The 20439-nt window shown below is 38.1% G+C and overlaps 1 protein-coding gene across 1 annotated transcript in view; it reads right to left on the minus strand.

Moving 5' to 3' along the window:
- bcr (BCR activator of RhoGEF and GTPase) overlaps window positions 1-20439 on the minus strand; it is a 63255-nt gene that overhangs the window by 21693 nt on the left and 21123 nt on the right. The window contains exons 2-5 of the mRNA XM_084387004.1: window positions 7689-7873; window positions 5073-5177; window positions 4095-4280; window positions 401-508 (exon numbers count right to left, since the gene is read on the minus strand). Coding sequence (XP_084243130.1) covers window positions 401-508; window positions 4095-4280; window positions 5073-5177; window positions 7689-7873 — 584 coding nt within the window. The remainder of the gene's footprint in view (window positions 1-400; window positions 509-4094; window positions 4281-5072; window positions 5178-7688; window positions 7874-20439) is intronic.

Raw genomic sequence — 20439 nt, forward strand, 5'->3', positions numbered from 1 at the left:
ATTTGATCACAAATAAGTTTGAGTTTTAAGTCTACGGTGGTGTTATCACCTAAAGAGTTATGACATTTTGGAAAAAAAATTACATGGTCAAAACAAATTAAAAAAATGAAACAAGAATGTATGAATTGTTCACAAAGATATCTGTGGAAAATTATTTTATAAACTTGAAGCATAAGTGCATAATTGTTTTTGCTCTGGTATCGAAATCATTAAATTTCACTAGTATTGGTAGCAACTAATATTTTCACTAGCCTGGGTTTGTTACAGGATGCTATTGCTTCTGACCAATCAGAAGCTTGTGTTTGTTTGCTTTGGTAAGAAATAAGCTGGGAATTTTGGGTAGAGGTATCTGTTCCAGTATTAGAATAAAAAAGACCTTGAGCAATCCAGTAGGCATTACCTCAGAGATCTCTGCGAACTGTGTGTTCGCTTGACAGCACTTCTCCGCGGTCTCCACTGCGAGTTCGTAATTATCCACAAAGGCCCTGTACAATCCAAGCTGGCTAGCCTGCAGGAAGAGAAAACAAAGTGAGTCATTCCCACTCATGCATCTTTTTGTCTTTGTTGCCCATGTATGGTGGACTTTAAAACAGTAGGATGTAAACTGTGGAGATTTATGAGTACATCCAAGATGGCAGTTCCCGCTCCTGGCTAACAGTGACACTATCATTAATGAGTGAGATGCACGCATGGACTCGCCATGGTGACATGGGGCAGACAGCCGGGACAGTGTCTTCGCTGCAGGAGCAGCTGGGCCATTGCCGTGCGTGGCTATAGAGCCTACAGTGGTTGCCATGGCAGCAGAGGCCAACTCTTCAGTGAGCAATTAATGCATGTGGCTGGCGCTTGTAAAAAGCACATTTGGAAATCTGATTTAGCCCATCCAAACTCAATAGCCTTCCTGCCAGTGCTGGAAACCTCTTTACAGATCAATCAATCTCCGAGAACACAAATACTGTATACATTAGATGATAAAGAGTTTGTGTGGGTGTATATGCGCGATAATAAACAAGCTGGAGCAGAGCCAACTTAAACAGTATTTGTCTGTCTGTACTGACTATGCGGATTTGGGCAGTTTACAAAACTGTAGAATATGTTTCTGATTTCTTTACACAGTCCTAATCTGTAGTCATTTAGCTTTACACTTTCCACTCTTTTGGGCCCTTGGGCAGTATGTTTTTGTTACTGTACCTTTAAAGGATAGTCCACCAAAAGATGACAATTCTATCCTTATTTACTCTCATGTCACTCCATACATGTATCAAGGCCAGTTCACACTGCACAGACAGACGCCGACCAACGCGGCCAATCACCAGATTACAGTACGTCACTTCTCAGACACGACAAATGAGAGCAGACCAAAAACAGATGATGAGTAACAAACTGATCGGCAAAGTGTCTGTTGCTGTTGCTTGGTGTCTGTCGGAGCAATGTGAATTGGCCTTTACTTTATTTTTTCTGTTAAACATAAAACATGATATTTTGATGATAGTTTGTTGGTCAACAAACAGTTCTGGTGACTACTGACTTCCATTGACTTCCAGTGACAAAAAACAAAACCAGAAATGAGCCATTTCTCAAAATATCTTCTTTCATGTCCCAAAGAAGAAATAAGTCGTACAGGTTTGGAACAACATGAGGGTGAGCATTCATTTTTGGGTGACCCATCCTTGAACCATCTAACAACTGTTGGACAGGAACGAAAGATAAATTGGTATGACCCCATTGGTACACGTCCAGGCTTGGTGGTACGTCCGGGAATCTTTCACTGCACTGGCCAAAGAGTCCATAAGTGAAGTCATTTTCTCAGTGTGTGCAATCCTCTCCATGCTGAGCAGAAACAGCCGCCTTGGGCCAGAATCTATCTGCAGCGTGGAGGACGGGAATTTACTCTGCGACAACCTCATTACAGCGTGGAGAGAGATGATGACCGTAATAAAGCAACGACAACACATGCCCGGCCGAGTCAAACCGTGGCTGAGCGCTGTGAGGAGATGCGTTAAGCTGTAGTAAGAAACTGGAAATTTAGCAATGTAAACAGACATGATGAAGCAACTTCAAATCAAATGTATTTAAAACATACAAAACCAACTAATCTAAGAGACCATAGTCAGAGGAGACATCATATTTTATTTGTGGGATACAAATTGTTCAGGTTGTCGCTGTTGTGTACTATGTGTGAATCATTATGGCAAGAAAATACAGAGAAAAAAACGTAGTGGAAGAAACTCAATTAGATTTTCAGACTGTAGTATTTTTGTATTTAATAAAGATGGGGTGTTAGACACTCCAGTCCGCAGGAAATATCTTTTTGTACGCTGGTTATGGTTTTAAACTCACTCTCCATGTCCTGTGTGTGATTCATTGACCAAAAAAGTTGTATAGATACAACTTGAATGTAGTGTAACTATTGTTATTGTGAATTATTTTGGCCATGATAATTATGTGAAAATCTGATATCATGACTCCCCAATCCACCATCAAAAAGGAAAACTACAGTTTACTCTGCAAATGCTGTCACAGACACCGTGTTGACAGGTCAGTATTCATTATTCAGATAACACATAACCAGCCCATTAAGTGTTGATACAGGAAAGATGTATGCTAAGGCTGTTTTGAGAAGGTTGAGATGCATCTAAACATGACAGAAATGTAAAAGTTGATACGTCAGCTGGTTGAGACAGCTTGTCAGAGGCTTCAGCACAGCAGTGTTCACATCCTCTCAGCCTCAACACACTTCCTCATGATGACATGACCATATGCCAGGCCCAGCTGAAGATGAAAGTATGTTCCTCTGCACTTAATGTTTAAGTAGGTCACAGATCTGCATTAAAAAAACGTGCATTTCAGAATCTCTCGCTGTTAGGAGAGAATTTACATACGAGTGTCAGTGACAGGCGTAAATTATTAAGTGCAAGTAAAAGCGGGAATATTTTGCATCTTTCTCACAGCTGGGCAGGACAAACGTCACCTTTGACTGTCTTCATGATTTGCGCTGGGTTTACTTACTCAACATGAGCTGTCTGGAAGGAAGGAACAACACAAACAGCAGGAGACATTTCTACCACTGACTGACTAAATCTTTCTCGTTCATACATCTTGTTCTCTCTCCTGCTGCGAGCAACTGTCTTTTTAGGGAGCTGCCTCCTCAAGCGCTGCCTCGCCTTCTGCCTCCGGATTCTCGCTAATGGATGTGGGAGAGGGCGAGGGGATCAGTGACAAATAGCCTCCGGTCAAAATGACAGACTAACTGACTGTCTGTGGAAAACCCAACACCTTCTGAGAGAAAACCCAACTTGCTGACTATAGTTTTCGATTATTGAATGTGGGACAGTGAAAGTGGGGAACAATGAAGGGGAAAATGGAAAGATAAATAAATGTAGAATAAGACTCCCGCGCACAATGCGTGGACAGAGAGAGGGGGGATTTATCTGCCCCCCCCCCTAACAGTAGAGTCACGTGAGGAAAGAACTTAATGGAAAAGAGCGGGGGGGCAAGAGATAGAGAACACAATCTTCGAATGGCACTATTAATAGCCCTCTCCTCGAGACACAAAGCACACACTGTAGTATCTGCCCAAGTGGCTGGGTGAAAAAAGAAAGCATTGAGATGTGTTTTTCAACATTAGACAGGCTCCTGCAGTCCAGACATTGTGTGACTGTGCGGTGTTGATCTAGGGCCATAAATGATTAATTTAGGATTCCTTGATTTGGAGATAAATGTTAATTTTTATTCAGCCTCATGGCGCACAAAAGAGACCGGACAGCTGATGCGATTCCACTATGATAAGAATAAAATTTGACTCTAAATGACTCTTTGACTCTTGGTTCTAAAATGAACAATTACATCACATGAAGGAAAGCAGATTCTGATAATATATAGATTTTAAAAAGACATGAAATTCATAGTATTCATAGTAATTCATAGTAAACAGGATATATTCTAGAAAAAAAAGGGAGGATCTTATTGGATCATAAGATTTTTTCCAATGTTCCAGAGAATGAGAAAATGTATAACATAAGACGACACAAAATCTCACAAGTACTAAAATGGGTCCATTTTAATGTAATAGCTGTTTAGAAAATGTTACTCACTTGTTTTTGGAAAAGGTCTCCCACGCGTTGGTGGTGACTCCACTGCTGCACTCTGGGTAAAAGGCTATCATAGAATTCTTTGTGGATCTCATAAAGCTCAGGCACTTTGAAGAAGATGGTTTCGATCTGTTGAACAGTCAGGACAGGCTGAGAGGTGGTGGCTGCTGCTTTCAGGGGCTTCATGGGCTGACAAAGGAGCAGGAATAGACATTTGGACATGTCAACATGTTTTAGTAAGTCTGCTTATCACTAAAGAAAGACAAGGTATGAACAATCTCAATTTGCAGTGCAACTGAGAAAGACCCAAAGGTATGTGTTTTTAACAATCTAATCAAGCATACGCTACTGTTTAAAAGTGTGGGTTGGTAATAGTTTGTTGTTTTTGAAAGAAGTCTCTTATGCTCTACAAGTCTGCATTTATTTGACCAAAACTACAGTAAAAGGAGTAAGATCATTTTTAATACATAATATTGTGAGTATATTGATGTGATAATGATGTGCGTTATCTTTTACGAATTAAATATAATTTATTCCTGTGATGGCAAAGCTGAATTTTCAGTTGGAAACCGTTATACGTTTTAAAGATTCTTTGATGAATAGAAAGTTTGAAATATAAATCTTTTGTACGTTATAAATGCCTTTACACTAAACTATCAATTTAATGTGTTATTTTTCAAATAAAATCTTAGTGGTAGTGTAAAAACAAAGTATGTTTAATGTATGACTGTACTGAGCCAGAGTTTTAGAGTGCATTTAGCTTAAATTAGCACTGCTAATGTACATCATCACATTCACTTGCATTTAAATGCATGACATTCCTGTTGCAGATGATGGATAGGCCATTTTGTAATGGACTTTAAGCTCTGTGGCATAATCACCCAGCCAACCCATACATCTCACTAATAAGACTCCTTGCAACACACCTTGTGCAAATTCAAGCGCACACTGTTGTCAGATTCAAACTTGCATCTCTCTCACCAGTAACAGCGCCTCCAGATGGCTGAGGTAGGTCTCTTCACTGGCCAGGATTCCAGACAACACCCTTTTCCTCATCTCCAATCCCTTCTCTAGGTCCAACTCCGCCTGCGTTAACAGAGAAAGAGCTCACTCACACGCTTCTGAACAACACACTCTTAAATCACATGACGTTAAATTACATACTGGCATTGCTGGAATGAGCTATAAAAAAGTGATTTGGCACTGGTTCAATGGAGCTGCTCCCTGGTCTTACAATAACTGTCTTGGCTACAGGAGAATCATGGGCTACATGAGAATCATAACACCTTTGAACTGAATAAGGCCTTTAATTGCTAACCACCAAGCTCTGAGAAAAGCATCAAAGATACTACAGACCACGAATCCATCCAGAAGAGACATATCTATCTTGTGTCATGTGTGTTGGTTAAGGCTAAATGGGCCTGAAATGTTGGTTTCCATGGCCACAGCACAGGTAGTGGAAACCACAGATGTTTGTAATAGTCTCATGAGACGTTCTAATCCAGATTTCAGGAAAAAACATGACTGTGTTATCATTGCGGACTCTGCTGGCTTGTATCGAGATTTAAAGCTGAAGTGACGCTAAAAGTGATGCACTGCATACATTTCTACTAAATTCACGAACTGATGACAGAGTAAATCCCGCCATTGAATCCTGCAGCAGGGGGAAGGTGGAAATCAAGGTTTTATTCATGAACTCATGGGTGCGAGACTTCTCACCCCAGGGGGCAGCCCTGTATTTCTAGACCACCATCTTTTATTCATCCACATATTTATTAATCAAAGCATGTCAGTGTCTTAGCGCATGACAATGAGTTGAGCTCATCTCTACTGCTCAAACAATAACCCTTGCTTATTGAAAACACAAGGATGAATACGTATTTCTCATTATACATAAAACAGGCGAAAAATTACAAATGGCTTATAAGTAAAAAAATTAAAAACATATGTTTAAAGAACATAAACAGAACAGTACATCAATAATAACAAGGAAAATGTAGATAATATAAAAAAAAATAGCCACATGTAATTAGATGACATTTTAAACATAGGGTTAAAATTTAAGTTAATTTAACATTGTAGAGAACTTTTTACATTAACTTTCCCCATATCAGTTTTTTCTGCAAGCTATTTTCATACGTTATACATCATATTGTACTTTGAAATGCGACCTAATAAAAAACAGAAATGTGACAATATGAGGCCAACATACAGAAAAAAACGTATGGAAAAGGTATAACTTTCAATATAGTTATTTTCTTGAACATAACAATTTGTTCATATTTGCTCATCCACATTCAATCTTTTGAAAATGGGGAGTTTGAATAAAGGACACTGGACCTTTTTTTGGTTATTTTCAGCTCAATTTGAATAGAGTGGCCATCTAAAACAGCTTTCAGTGACAGCATGATGTAACTTTTCTGTGCAGACACAGAGAAATTACACTCATTCAAATCTGATCTATTTCTGTTCTTACAAGGTTAAGAAAATGTGCATGAAAAAATGGGTGACCATCCCTCTGTAGTGTCATTTGCAGGTTTATTTGCAGCTCAATTTAAGACGTTTACATAGCAAATCCCTCTTTGAATCATCCATATTTTAAATCCCTGACTGTGTGTATGTTGGGTAAACACAGAGCATGTAGGTCTGCTACTGGGGAAGGGTGTACAAATGTGTGCAGGTGAGCATCTACTCTGTATTAATAAAAACCCATGTGGGAGCTAAACACTGAGGTCATAAGGATCCAAATAAACTGCTCGCCTCTGGGCATGGTATTGGCAGGGAGGGATATCAATCAATTTGACAGCCAATAGCTGTGTCATTGAAGCAAGTAAGCTCTGTTTTACCATCAGTAATTTAATTTGATGGCATGGCCACTACGCACGATGAAGACAGTTTCCTGAGGCTCTGAAATGAAAGCTATGATAATTTTAAACCTTGGTTGATACAGCATCTAGAAAGAATTTCTTTAGACCACGCATGACTGCATGAAATGAATGATGTGAGATTCTTTTGCACAGTGCCGAGCTATATAATATTTACTAAGCTAAGATAAGCAGTACATTTTTAATTAGAATAGTACTATATGCAGACTCAGCACTTCAGAATCTGCAAGCTTTGAAAACTGCCAAATTTCACAGCTCACTGGATTTGTTGTGTACCATTACCATTGAGGCTATAAATACATGTGGGTTTACTGGTACATTTATTTATAATGGACTGCTTCACAGATGGCATACGGGTTGGATTCTTATCATGGAACAATGCATGCATAAATAAATCTCTAATGCATACTCTTTACCTTCGCATTCCACCAAGAAAGCATTCATCTCTCAATGCCCAACAAAATAATTAGCTACTATTATTACAAGGGCATCTGAGAAGTCTGACTGGTCATTTGTGGCAATCTGCAGTCAAATATTTTGTATTGTCCATGGCAAGAAATTTCATACATAGCTGTGCTAGCTTTATTGCTCTCATAGCAGTCTGTAATAATAAACAAGTAAATAATGTAGTTATTCAAATGTCAAAATGTCAAAAAAATCTAAATGTCAGATTTCTCTCTGTCTGGCAAGGGGTTTACGGGAAGTGACTTACAGACTTTGAGGACTCGATCGAGCCGGAGGAGAGGGTGTCTCGACTGCTGCGGCTCTTGGAGCTGAGGTGAGGGGAGGAGGAGGGGGAGTCATCGATGTAGGGCAGGATGTCATGGTGTCGGCGCTGCTCCTCCGCTCGGTCTGCGTCGTAACCGTAGGTGGGCGGAGTGCCTGTAAATGGAACATCTGTGACAAAACAGAAGGAAAAAAATAGGGATGTAGTTCACAAAACCATGTACAAGAGCAGCATCCTATTATTTATGGTAAGTAAAATATCTTTTGAACACTTCTTACTAGCATGTACTGCACAGAAATAAAGCAACTGATTGGTAAAGAACAGTAACTAATATTAAAGTTTATGCCCCATCTCTTAATGTCATCAGCTAAGAGAGTCAGTTTCATATTCTCAGTGTTCAATTGATTCCGTTTCAGTGGTAGTCTAACATTAGCCTAGAGCTCTTAAAGAGCAATGAGATTATGTCTGGAGTGGGTTTTGAATTTTTGAATTAATGCAGACAAGCCAGAACTTTCTATATACTTTAAGATCACACATAACTTTTTGGCTTAAAGAGTTTTTCCCCATCGGAGGACGAGACATAAAGGAAGACAAACGCATTTGTAGAATAACAGCCCAAGTTCTCTCTTCCTGGACTGGTTTGGCCATTAAGCTGCTGGCAGCAACACCGGCGGAGGATCTCATATTTATTCAACAAAAAGCTCTCAGTTAAAACTAACTGTTTTGCCCTCGTATAAGACAAGTACATCTGCTACCCCCTGAGAGAAATATGCAGGACATTAAGTCCTTCAGAAAGGTGACACCAAAAACGCTTGACTCACTGCCAGCTTTAAAGGACTGACAGACACAGTGAACTGTCAATTTAAAGTCATTGCTGATGAAACTCCCCTTTTGGGGGCAGTTTTCTGTAGGCAGGGGGGAAAACTCCTGCAATTCTCAAACCAAAGAAAAGGCCATGGCAACATAGTGATTTTTCCACCACACGGAGAGAGGATGGGCAATGTGAGTATTTACTTGATGTGGAAAACAGGTTTTCATAGTGTTTCGTGAGGTTTACTAATTGCACAGCCAACATAGATGTTGACTTTAACATTTAGTATGTATGACTAGCGTGAAAAATTCCTGGATCATTTTGATTACTCTGAAATAAAACTTACAGTAGAGTCACTTAGTTATTAAAAAAAATTATTATTATCAATGTTGAAACCAATTGTGCTGGTTAACATTTTTGTGGAAAGATACTTTTTTTCTCAGGATTCTATAGTGAATAGATAAGTACTTCAAAAGAATAGCATTTAGTTAGAATATGATTAAATATAAAAATTATCGATGAATCATAATGTGTGTGAAAATGTTCAGACACAGGTTTTAAGGATAAATATGGCAGTATGAGACCCATTGCATAAAGCCAGATGAGCATAAAACAGCTTTAGCTGACTGAGTCACACAGACTTGTCATTGCCTTAGCGTTCATCCTCGCACTCTTGCCTCTGTCATCTCTCTCTCTCTCTCTCTCTCTCTTTCCTTCACTCTTTCTCTCATCCTTTCCTATAGCTTCCCACAGATGTCTGCTGCTCTTTAGCCGAAGGAGCAGCATGCCATGTACATCTGGAAACATCATCAACATTATAAACAATTCTTAAAATCAGACAGCACTTCCAACTCTCTGTGAAGTCTAGACACACGCTTGTACAGTAACAACAAACACAAATTCCATATAAATTCTGGACAGTCCCAGACGTAACCTGCAGATGCATTTTTTTTGCATTGGCTTGAGGAAAAATCTGCTAGATTTAAACATGGTAAAATGTGTTAAGAACTGTATAATACTACTGCAATAATATTGCTAGCTGAAAGCATAATAAAATTAACCAAAAGATAACTGTGGGCTTGCTCATGGGGAATTAATCCCAGGATCTCTCAGTGCTTGACCTTCTACGGTGTGTTAACTCAGGGTTATTCCCTGCAGGAATGAAGAGTAGATTGAAACCTACAGCATGATGTCCCTTAGCGGCCAACGGGTTTATGGGAAGTGGGGAAGCCTGGGAGATGAACTGCTGCAAACCTGCCAAAATCTCATCATCATGTGTGCCAAAGAGCACAAGATAATCCTATCATTTGGGCTCAGAAAAAAATAACGAATTTGTGGAAGGAATTGGGGTACTAATGTTTCTGTGAGTGCAGACATCTCCTAAGGGGTCTTTGGATGGAGAGGTGAGGGTAGTGACGGGGGCTGCATCTGCCAGATAAATTAAAGACACGCCTTCCTCCTCCCATGTGTCACATGTTCCATTAAAGTCTGGAAATAAGAGTGCAGAAGAACGTGTATGTGTGGTACCCAGCCTCTAGGGAGGGACAAAAACTGGGAAAAGAGATGGAAAATGACACATCAGGGATAAAGAAGTCAGTCCATTTTCTTCCACACAGTCGGTTTTCCTAAATATCCAATTTTCTGGCAATTTAATACCCCCCACCCCTAACCATCCTATACACAGAAAATAAATGAATATGAAGAATGGAAAAGGGGAGGTGAAAATTAAACAGAAATGAGTAAAGCACCACCTCGGGCCACGACTGAATCAAAATGGGACTGCACAAAGAAGCTAATTTGATGAGAGGTGTCATTTTAAGGGCATAAAAATAAAATAATACAGTCTGTGTTGGCTGATATTGCTTTTGCAATCTTGTCCACAGAAAAAAAAAAAATCAATTTAAAAATATATAACCAAAAAGAAAATGTAGAAAACGATCAAATTACATGTGCATTTGTGAAGTGTTTGGTGTTTCAATGATCATTTGAGGTCAACGAGTTCATCACTGTTTTTTAAGTAATGATTAAAATCCGAGTATGAATTTAGAGACGTGACTTAACAGAAAGGGTTTTAGCATGCTAACAGTCTACACAGTCAGCCCTCTCCTAGAAGTTTCTAAATTTGTCCCTAAAGCACCACTGCCACAACCATCTAAGCACCGCTTTGTTAAAAAAAAAAAAAAAAAAAAAAAAAAAAAATTCACCACCTTGAACAATAAATGTTAAGAAAATTACTGTCAGACTAACCCTAACCCTTGAATTTGAGGGTCTACGTGTCCAATGAAGCCTATTACAGATTATTCCAAATATGTGCCTTGAGTAAAACAAGGCAATTAGATTATTCGTGTGGTTATCTCTAATCTAAGTGGCATGTTTATCTCCAAAGAAATAAACACAAGAAGTGATTGGGTTGAATCCAGGAAAGCAGCCAAGTCTGGTGTGTTGCGATCGCACAGGGAAGTGTCCTAGTGTGAGTAAATTAGCCTTTGTCCCAGCAAGAGGAAGAGTGAATCACAACACACCAACACACAGAGGCACCCTGCAATCAACAACAAGCCGCCATCTACTACCAAACCCTATCTTTCTGTTTGCCCTGACCATGTTTAAAAGCATGACTGCAAATCGGATTCAAATGTGTCCATGATGCTGCCACAAATTCCCCCCTGAGTCCTTCCTCTGCCACAGGTTTATGTGAATGAATGACTTAAACACGGATTTGTCACACTCAAATCAAATGTCTTAATGCATGTTTATGTGTATGTTAGTATGCACTTTTGTCCATTTTTCTGACAACCTGAGATCCATTAAACTTCCATTTCCAAACATTCAAGTCTTTAAAAGTGATTTGGAAAATATAGTATTAAATGACAAAAAAAAAGTAGTCCTGTCTGACTGAATTGATGTCTATATTATTGCTAAATTCTAGCAACTATGTCAGTCCTGTCATGTAAACTAAGAAAAATGTGTACTATGTTTTCTGGAGAAGAGAGGTGCTGTTGCAGAACAGACTGAGAAAGACTGAAATCTTCATAAATAGTTCCCTGTGATTAAATCATGACTAATTCAGTTAAGTCAGAGGAAATTCCCAGAAGTGTCTAAAAAGCAAGAAAAACAAGCACCGTCTTATCTAGCACCCTTCCCAATGGTAACTCTGTTTACCAATCTGCTTTCATGACAACATTTCATGCCAGTTGAAGAGACAAGGAAAGTGCTAAACATGAAAAACTAGCATCCGTTTCAAGGAGATGGCTCAGCAGGGAACCTGGACGGTAACAACTGTGATTATGTCAAAACTGATTTCAGCTTTACACAATTTTCACTGATGTCAGACTCACCAACTCCATATGGTTTATGTCCCCCCAGAACCGCATGGCAGAAAGAGGGTGGCCCAGCGAGATGACTTCCAGCCAACTGTTTGATCACTGTAGACGCCAGAGCACACTTGTCTCAGCACTCTTCTAATGACACCATTAATTATCAAGTCATGTCATCTGCATGACTGATATTTTGCAATTTGTTACGAATTCAACAACCATTAAAATCTTCGAGTCAAGTGGACAATTATGCAGTCAGGCCTAATTGAAGAGTGTGACCAAAAAAGGCTGGTATATATTACATAAATGATCTAATGACAATATTGGTTCAGAATGTTACCAAATCAGACATAACATACTAGATTTGTACATTTTCTGATTGATTCAGTTAAAAGAACCAGTTTAAAAGAGACTAGTCACACTGTATGTCATTGATTCACAACAGAAACAGTTCATTAGAGTTAATTGTTTGTGAATCTGATTACCTGTATGTTACTGAAACACTAACAAGTGCAGGTTCACAAGAGTCATTTGTCTTCGAAAAAGGCTTCACTGGTTGCACTGTATATGTTTCTGTTTTACTAAACAGAACTGGTTCAGAAGAGTCATTAGTTCATGATTCGGATTACAGTGGTTGTGCTGTATGTTTCTGAGTCAAAGAGAACAGGTTAAGAGACATTTGTCTGTTAATCAGTTGACACTGATTAAGCTTTATTACTGATTCACTAAAAATAACTTATTCATAGTCATTGTTCGTGACTTGGGTTACACTGGTTGTGCTGTATGTTTTTTAATCATGAGAGTCATTTGTTTCTTTTCAATCGGACTACACTGTAATAGTGATGCCTGTCTTAAACACTACTTATTAGGTAACAGTATTCTTTATCTTCAGTTGTCCTGTTTGCTCAACCAAAAGAAATTGTGCATTTAAAAACACAATGTACCAAGCAGGACCATCAATTTCCCAGGAGGCTTTGCAATCCAGGTTAGAGGCAGGCTGAGAATGCACTGGAGCTCTAAATCTTTAGGATGGTCTTAAACACATGACTGCTTCCCCCTAATGCACCATCAGTATGTGATATCCTGGATCTGAAGCGGGAGGTCATTAATTTATCTATGCATTACCTGGTGCTTTACAGTCATCCTCTAGCTTTCAAGAGATGTTCCTTCCTCGTAAAATGCAGATTCAGAATGCAGAAGAGCATGTTATAGATGCATAAAACAGGCTGATTAAAAAAATAATAAATCTGAGATCAGCGTCCGTTCATGGTGTTAAATCTATTCTAAGCTTTCACAGGTTCTTTCATCCACCACTTGTCTCACAAAACAAGTGTGTCTCAGTCAAAAATAGTTCCTAAAAAGATTGTACATGGTGTGTGTGGGGTCACCGGTAAGGACAAAGGTTAAAGGTGGCCTGTTGTGTGCTCATGTATCTCGGGTTTCAAATGGCATATGGCTCTCAGTGCTGGTCACCAAGGAGATGCCAGAAAAAGCTGAGTCAGCCCTGAACATTAATGCTGGAAAAACACACTCCCCTTTCCATCTCGGTGCTTTCTGTGTCTCTTTCGATGTCCTATCTCTGTACTCTTTCTGTAGTAGATGAGTAGCAGGGTCAAGAATCTGTCCTGTCGATCATGAGTGGTGTGTCTAGCTAAAAACCAACCACCACCTTGTTAGGAAAAACAACAGGCCCAAGCTCAGACTGAAGCAGAATACGCCACCCATAACAGATTTTCGATAACGTATCCATGACATCCGAAACCAGCTGTTATCACTGACACAACCTCTCTGAGCAAACAGGAGGTTTGAAGTGAAAAGAGACCCATCTTAATACTGGCCCTTTACACTGTTTTTTTTTCTTTCTCTAGCTTAAAAAAAAAATCCACATGCACATTAGTACTGAGCCCAGCAGGACCAAAATTGGCAGTGGCATACAGAACAGCAGCCGCAGAGTTTGCTCTTATCATTAGCAAACAGAAGCCTCTGACAAAGGAGCAAATCTTGCTTAATCTGCTGTTAAACAGATGCCCAATATCACACCCCTGGCATTGTGGCATTTGCTCTTTTCAGAATTCAAGCTGAAAGATTTGTGAGCTAACGTGGAAATGTAGCACAGGTAATGGCAAAGCAAACTGAAAGGTTGATTCATTTCATTTTGATTGGTTGGCAAATGACAAAAGAGGTCGGATTTGTGTGTTTGGTAAGTTATCTTGCTCTAAAATGCAAATAACACCATTCTTTTTTTTCCCCATCCAGTCTTATGACCAGCCCTTCAGACTGAAAACTCATTAGAAATCACCTACACTACTACCGTTCAAAAGTTTGGGGTCAGTGAGAATTTTTTTTCTTGAAAGAAATTAATACTTTTATTCAGCAAAGATGCATTAAATTGATCAAATAAATGCTGTTCTTTTGAACAGATTTTACATTTTAAAGTATATGAAAATAGAAATTTTCAATTGTATTAATATTTCACAATATTACTGTTTTCACTGTATTTTTATCAAATAAATGCCTGCGTAGTGAGCATTAGAGACTTCTTTCAAACACATTTAAAAACATGTTACTGCTGGTGGTGTAATTATGGGTTCTTGGTTTTCTTTTAATTGATGAGGGTAACAAAATGTACTTTTACAGTAGGTGACCGTACAGGCCTACACATTTACCTACGAACCATGTACGTAATAGAGCTGTCTATTTTCCATCTCTTTTGCTGAACTTTTTGAGCAACACCTGGTTCATTCATCTTCCATCACTCATGTCACATCAATATGATTTTTCACTTTGTCAAAACAACAGAGCACAGGGAGATCTGAAGATACGTCCCGCTGTAACACACATCATTACATCCTCCAGCTGCCGTAGAGACCAGCTCTATCCTTCCTCTGCTCCTTTGGAAGGAGTTAATATATTCACTTTGGGTTAAAAGAGTATGTTTAAAACAAAAACTCTTGGTTGGCCTGCGAGTAAAGCGTGGGGATCGTAGGATTAATGCAGCTCTCTCTGTTTCACTCTAATTTATGATTGAGAGTTTCAGACTCCTAGGCTAAAAACTGCCACCTTAAAATGGAATATTTCATATAAACCTAGCAATAAAACAAAGATCTAACTCTTACTCTTTTTTTTTTTTATACAACGAAAGTGAATACTGACCGGGAGCTGTCAAACTTCAAAAATTACAAAAAGCATTCTGAAGCCATAAAATAGGTTTGTGTGAGGAAACATCTTTTGTTTTACTGGAGGAAAAAAAGAAGAAAATTATATTTTTTCTCTTTCTGAAACATCTTACTAATGTTTTATATAAATTCTTCAGTGAATTTTCACTTTCTCCATGCTGCACAAAACTGTTATGTTAAGTTATTGTATCTGTGCATGTTTGTTTGTGTGTATGAATGTGTATAAATGAACATCCCTTTCCACAATAGAAACAGAGAAGAGGAAAAATCCTTGAAACAGATGCCTTGACCACACTTCAGAAATGGCCTCCACAGTGAGACTCAACCAGTGGAGTCAGCAGATCTGACCCAGACTCTGAAACATCAGGCCTCCTCAGTGCACACATATCTAGAGAATTTAAGGCCAACACCACGTTACTAGAAACCTCTCATTCCAATGAATATTCTTCAACATTACAAATTCTGCTATGACAATGAATTCACTTTGTATTCATGTAGTTAATTTACATACACTACCTTTCAAAAGATTTTTCTTTTAAAGAAATGAATACTTTTAGGTAACGATTTTGCATTAGACTGCATTTAATGTTACAAAAGATTTCTAGTTCAAAATACTGTTCTTTTAAACTTTCTATTAATCAAAGAATCCTGAAAAAACTGTGTCATGGTTTCCACAAAAATATTAATCAGCACAACTGTTTTCAAAATTGATAATAATAATAATAATAAGTTTCGAGAGGACCAAATCAGCATATTAGATCAGCATTCGGCCATACGCGTACCCACCAGATTTCGTCATAAGTCATTTTGTACCCACCACTTTTAACTTAACGTCCATAATAATTGGACTTTGGGTTAGGTACATTAAACCACTTAGGACTTATATAAAGCCCATGAGAACCATGGGGAGTCAACCCACAGCCGCTCCGCTGCCCTGCTGAAAATGTGAAGCAGAAACGCTTAATGTCAGATAACGTCCATAATACTTTGGGTTCGATTTTTTGACCGTTTTCAGTGGTTATGAGGAGCAATATGAGAGAGAAATTTGGTAATCATTGTTTATGTACAATAAACCACGTCATGTCATATTGTCAACATGGTAGCCTACTTATGAAGCAGAATAGTGGGTCATAGTCTAATGCTTTTTGAAAACTTAAGGCTTTCTTCTTCATAAAACGAGTCGGACATCATCACATTTTTGTATACATTTTTATTTATTTACATTAGTACGCTACAGGACATCGTCTTTCAAAACATGACCTGCGAAGAAAGAAAAAAATTTATAAAATGAATGCGTCATTGTACCCAGCACTTCTGAAAATGCACTTCCGAATGCGTCTCTGTCCCCAGCACATCTCAAACCAAACTGACGCCCATGCATTCGGCTTTGCCATCACAGGAATAAATGTAATTTTTTAAATATATTACAATAGTTTGATTTTATTTTATTGTAATATAAAAATATTATGTTTTTCACTGTATTTTTGATCAAGTAAATGTAGCCTTGAGCATAAGAAGCCTTATTTTTTGAGATCTTAAGATTTTCTTACAATATAGAAAATTCTATTCTTCTAATCCAGAGTTAGCCTAATCAAACTACTAATTGTAATTACAAAAAAATCTATTCTGCCAACTCTTCCATGCCACATGTCCCCCCCCCCCCATCCACTTGCAAGTGAAAGCTTTCTTTAAAATTAAATGTCTTTCCATCAAAACGAGGAGAATGCCTCCGTCAGCAGAGGCAGCCCTCTGTCAAACAAAGGAGATTTCCCTGTGGAGCACGTGTCCTAAAACAATGTGGAAAAGACCTCCGTGTGCATGCTAGGGGGTCTAGGACTGAGATGGAGTTGAAGGCGGGTTGGGGGAGGGGCAAAAATAAGAAAGGGATAATGGGGAGGTGGTACTACAAAACCTCTGCAGTGCTGCACCACCATCTACTACACCGACCAGATGTGCACATGGCTGCCACACACAATACAGCACATCAAGGGCACTGGGAGTGAGTACACACAAACATAATCATTAATAACATGCATCAAGGTCAAAGTGATGGATATAAGGTTTTCGCAAATGTACAAACACACATGGCTAATGATGGCAGTGAGGTGGACATGATCCTGCCAGACCGGAGAAAACAACCCAGTACTTAAATCCAAAACACAGACCAAATGTGCTGAAGAAAGACAGAGAGAAATGGACAGAGAGAGAGAGAGAGAGAGAGAGTGAGAGAGAGAGCGAGAGAGAGAGAGAGAGAGAGAGAGAGCAATAACAGGAGGGGCAATATTCAGCATGTGTCAACCTAAAAGAACAAAAGAACGCTGCATTCGGTCATCATTGTGACATGAGACACTGAGAAAAATCAATAAATTTGGGGTGGATTCACAGAAACTGCCATTCAATAGCACAAATTGAATGTGGCCGATTCCCCTGAGACTTCAAAAACAACCCTCAGGCCACGATCTGCTTTTCCACAGATCAACACACACAAACATTAACACAGAACATTACAGCTGGACCACAATCAAATATACAAAAAAATATAATGTACCCCCATATACACTATAAAATAGTAAAACAAAATTATTCTAATTATCCCCAAAAGCATTGTTCACCCTTCAAAAATGGTCCTAGTAGAGAGAGCAAAATGGCCCAAAAAGGGGGATGGAAAAGCTAATACACAAATGCATCGAAAACCACTACAAAACCACTGATTCATGATGTTACCACAGACAGATGGTTTTTAGGCACATATAGTGTAGACACTGAGGATGGATGTGTCACTAGAACAGCCATCATGCTGTCAATACTTCACACAACCAATATCATTTCAGGATGATGTGCAGTTTTCTTTCCCTGACTGATAAAAGGATTACACATAAAGGTCCATAATAAGACAACTTGAGGCTGGATTGATGCACTGACTTCCCTTTATCTTATCTGTCTGTTCCTCTGAACACAGTCAGAACACAGACTAGATTGTCAAGAGCATTCGATGCATGCCCGTCATTTTGCCCGGCAATTTGATTGCCCGTCATTCATTATTTTTTGGTTATGCTTCATATTAAAATTCATTCTGCAGATTTTCCCGGTGTTATTTTAGAATTATTTAAGCAGATTTTCCCTGTGTTATTTTAACATGATTTATATTATAATTTATTTATCTATTGTATTTATTAATATTTTTGAATTAGCTATTATTTGTGTATTTTCAGTTTTCATTCAATTTGTTTAAAATTTTTGTGATTTTGTTATGTGCTTTTGACATTTTTATAATTTTTCAAAAAATAAGGTTCTTCATATAATACTTGTTTTATTTTATTTTAGATTTATTTCAATTAACTTGTGGACTAAACAATGAATGGAGTCTAAAATCTGAATGTAAATTCATCCTTGTATCCACACAGAGAGAGAACTTGATGGAAAGTCAACCCCACTGTGACCAGTACTAACTGGCCAAGAGGAAGTACCACAGGTCAGCCGCCCACGCAGCAAACCTCTCAACAGGAGCTGTCATCTAGACAGGGAAACAGCCAGGGTTCTAATTCAACACAAAATGATATAATACAAGGAGACGCCAAAGAGAATTCACTAAATGTTACTCAAGTCATCCTGTTCTCATACTACATAATCAAGTGAGATCCAGTGATCACAGGCAAAAATTACCAACATTTAAGAGTCTAGAGAGTTTATCTTGTCGTGTGCTGGTGAGAGAGCAAATGTTCTAATGGTGTAGGCTGAATGGCCTCTCAATCAATGTCAAAAGACCAACCAGCACAGGTGCATTTTAAAAGAAGACCATTTTTAAAAGAAGATTGTTATTGGATGAAACTGTATTGTAAAAAGCTTGTCCTGGATGCTGATCATTACAACATTGCAACAATGCACGTTAAACAGAACTAGAATGGGAGCATCCAGGTGCTTAACCAACCAATCAGATGACAAGGTCTGTGCGGTGTCATGGCAACACAATGTTGGCTCCTTCCATTAAGTGAATGGATTCACCTCCAGTACCTCACAAAAAAATGCAGTTCACCGGCATCCACCTGCAATCTTCTAAAATCTTATTTTGACAAACTCCATATGAAGTTATAGATCAACATTTAGCTAATGTAGGCTATGATCAGAAACATTCCATCGACAACCATGTTTGTTCTAGTAATCTTTCAGTGGGGAGGCTTTTGTGGTGGTAATTGGCCACTTTGTGGAGGAGAATGTGTGGAGAAGAAAATCCTGATGTGTGTTACTGAAAATAAAACGAATATGTGATATCACCAAGGGCTCCCAGAACAACCTCAGGGCAGAGGCGGCAAACTGTCACATATCAAATGGGTGGTGATGTAATGTGAAGATGTTTTTCAAGCGGGTTGTGTGGGACTGAAGTGATCTGTACAGCCCATTTACTCACATTTACTCTGTGCACATAATTTCCTCTAATCTGTCCATGCAAAATACAACAGTATCTCTAATTACTTTTTTTTTGTAAAAAAATCAAAAGTGATATCTGTGTGTTAAGAAGTAAATGGTGCACAGCAGGAGAGGGTTAAACATTAGATGACCCAAAATTTTTAATTATGTAATTTACTCACCCTCATGTCGTTCCTGTATGACTTTCTTTACGTTTATCACAAAAGGATAAAAACTGAATAATGTACGCAATTACTATAAATTTGGACTGTTTAAGCTTTAAAAGTTCAATAAAAGCTATTTTTATTTATTTATGATATTAAAACTCTGGTCTAAAATGATAAGATGATGTTTAATTCAAATTATATCAAATATATAATATGCATTTTTTCCATATTATGGTCAATAACTATTAAAATAACATATTTAAAATTCTGAATAACATCTATAATATTTTGAAACAACAAATGGTTATTTAAATGTTACAAGTGAATTTAGAAATCACATTATAAATGTACAAAAAAATGCATTAAATAAAGTGAATAAATGCTAATTTATTAAAAATGTATTAAATGCATTAAATACATTTAATTTAATTACTAAAGATAAACTTTAAATGAGTGTTAAATTATTCCCAAAGTAGTCTGAATGACCCCAAAAAAAGGGCAGTTGTCAATATTTTTCAGTGAATGACAGCTTCATTTTACACAAAGCTATCATATGACTTCAGAAGACTTTGAATATAATGTTGTACGTTGTACATCCCACTTTTTCCCCCCTAAATCTTGACATACTCTATCCTCATTCCCTTCATTACATCGAATAGTGTAAAAAGGATATTCTTAAAAAAATGTCTGTGTTTCACAAAACAGATAAAGTCATACTGACACCAGTGTACATGGCGCTAATAAAGAAAATAAAGAAATTGCCATCTGAAAAGCTAATACACTAGGGCTTACTGTAATTTGCAAATTATCGATAATGCTTTTCGGTTTGGGAATTTCAGTTGCCGCATTACTTTTTTATGAGTT

Source organism: Rutilus rutilus (genome assembly GCF_951802725.1).
Source record: "Rutilus rutilus genome assembly, chromosome: 18".
Taxonomy (NCBI): Eukaryota; Metazoa; Chordata; class Actinopteri; order Cypriniformes; family Leuciscidae; genus Rutilus; species Rutilus rutilus.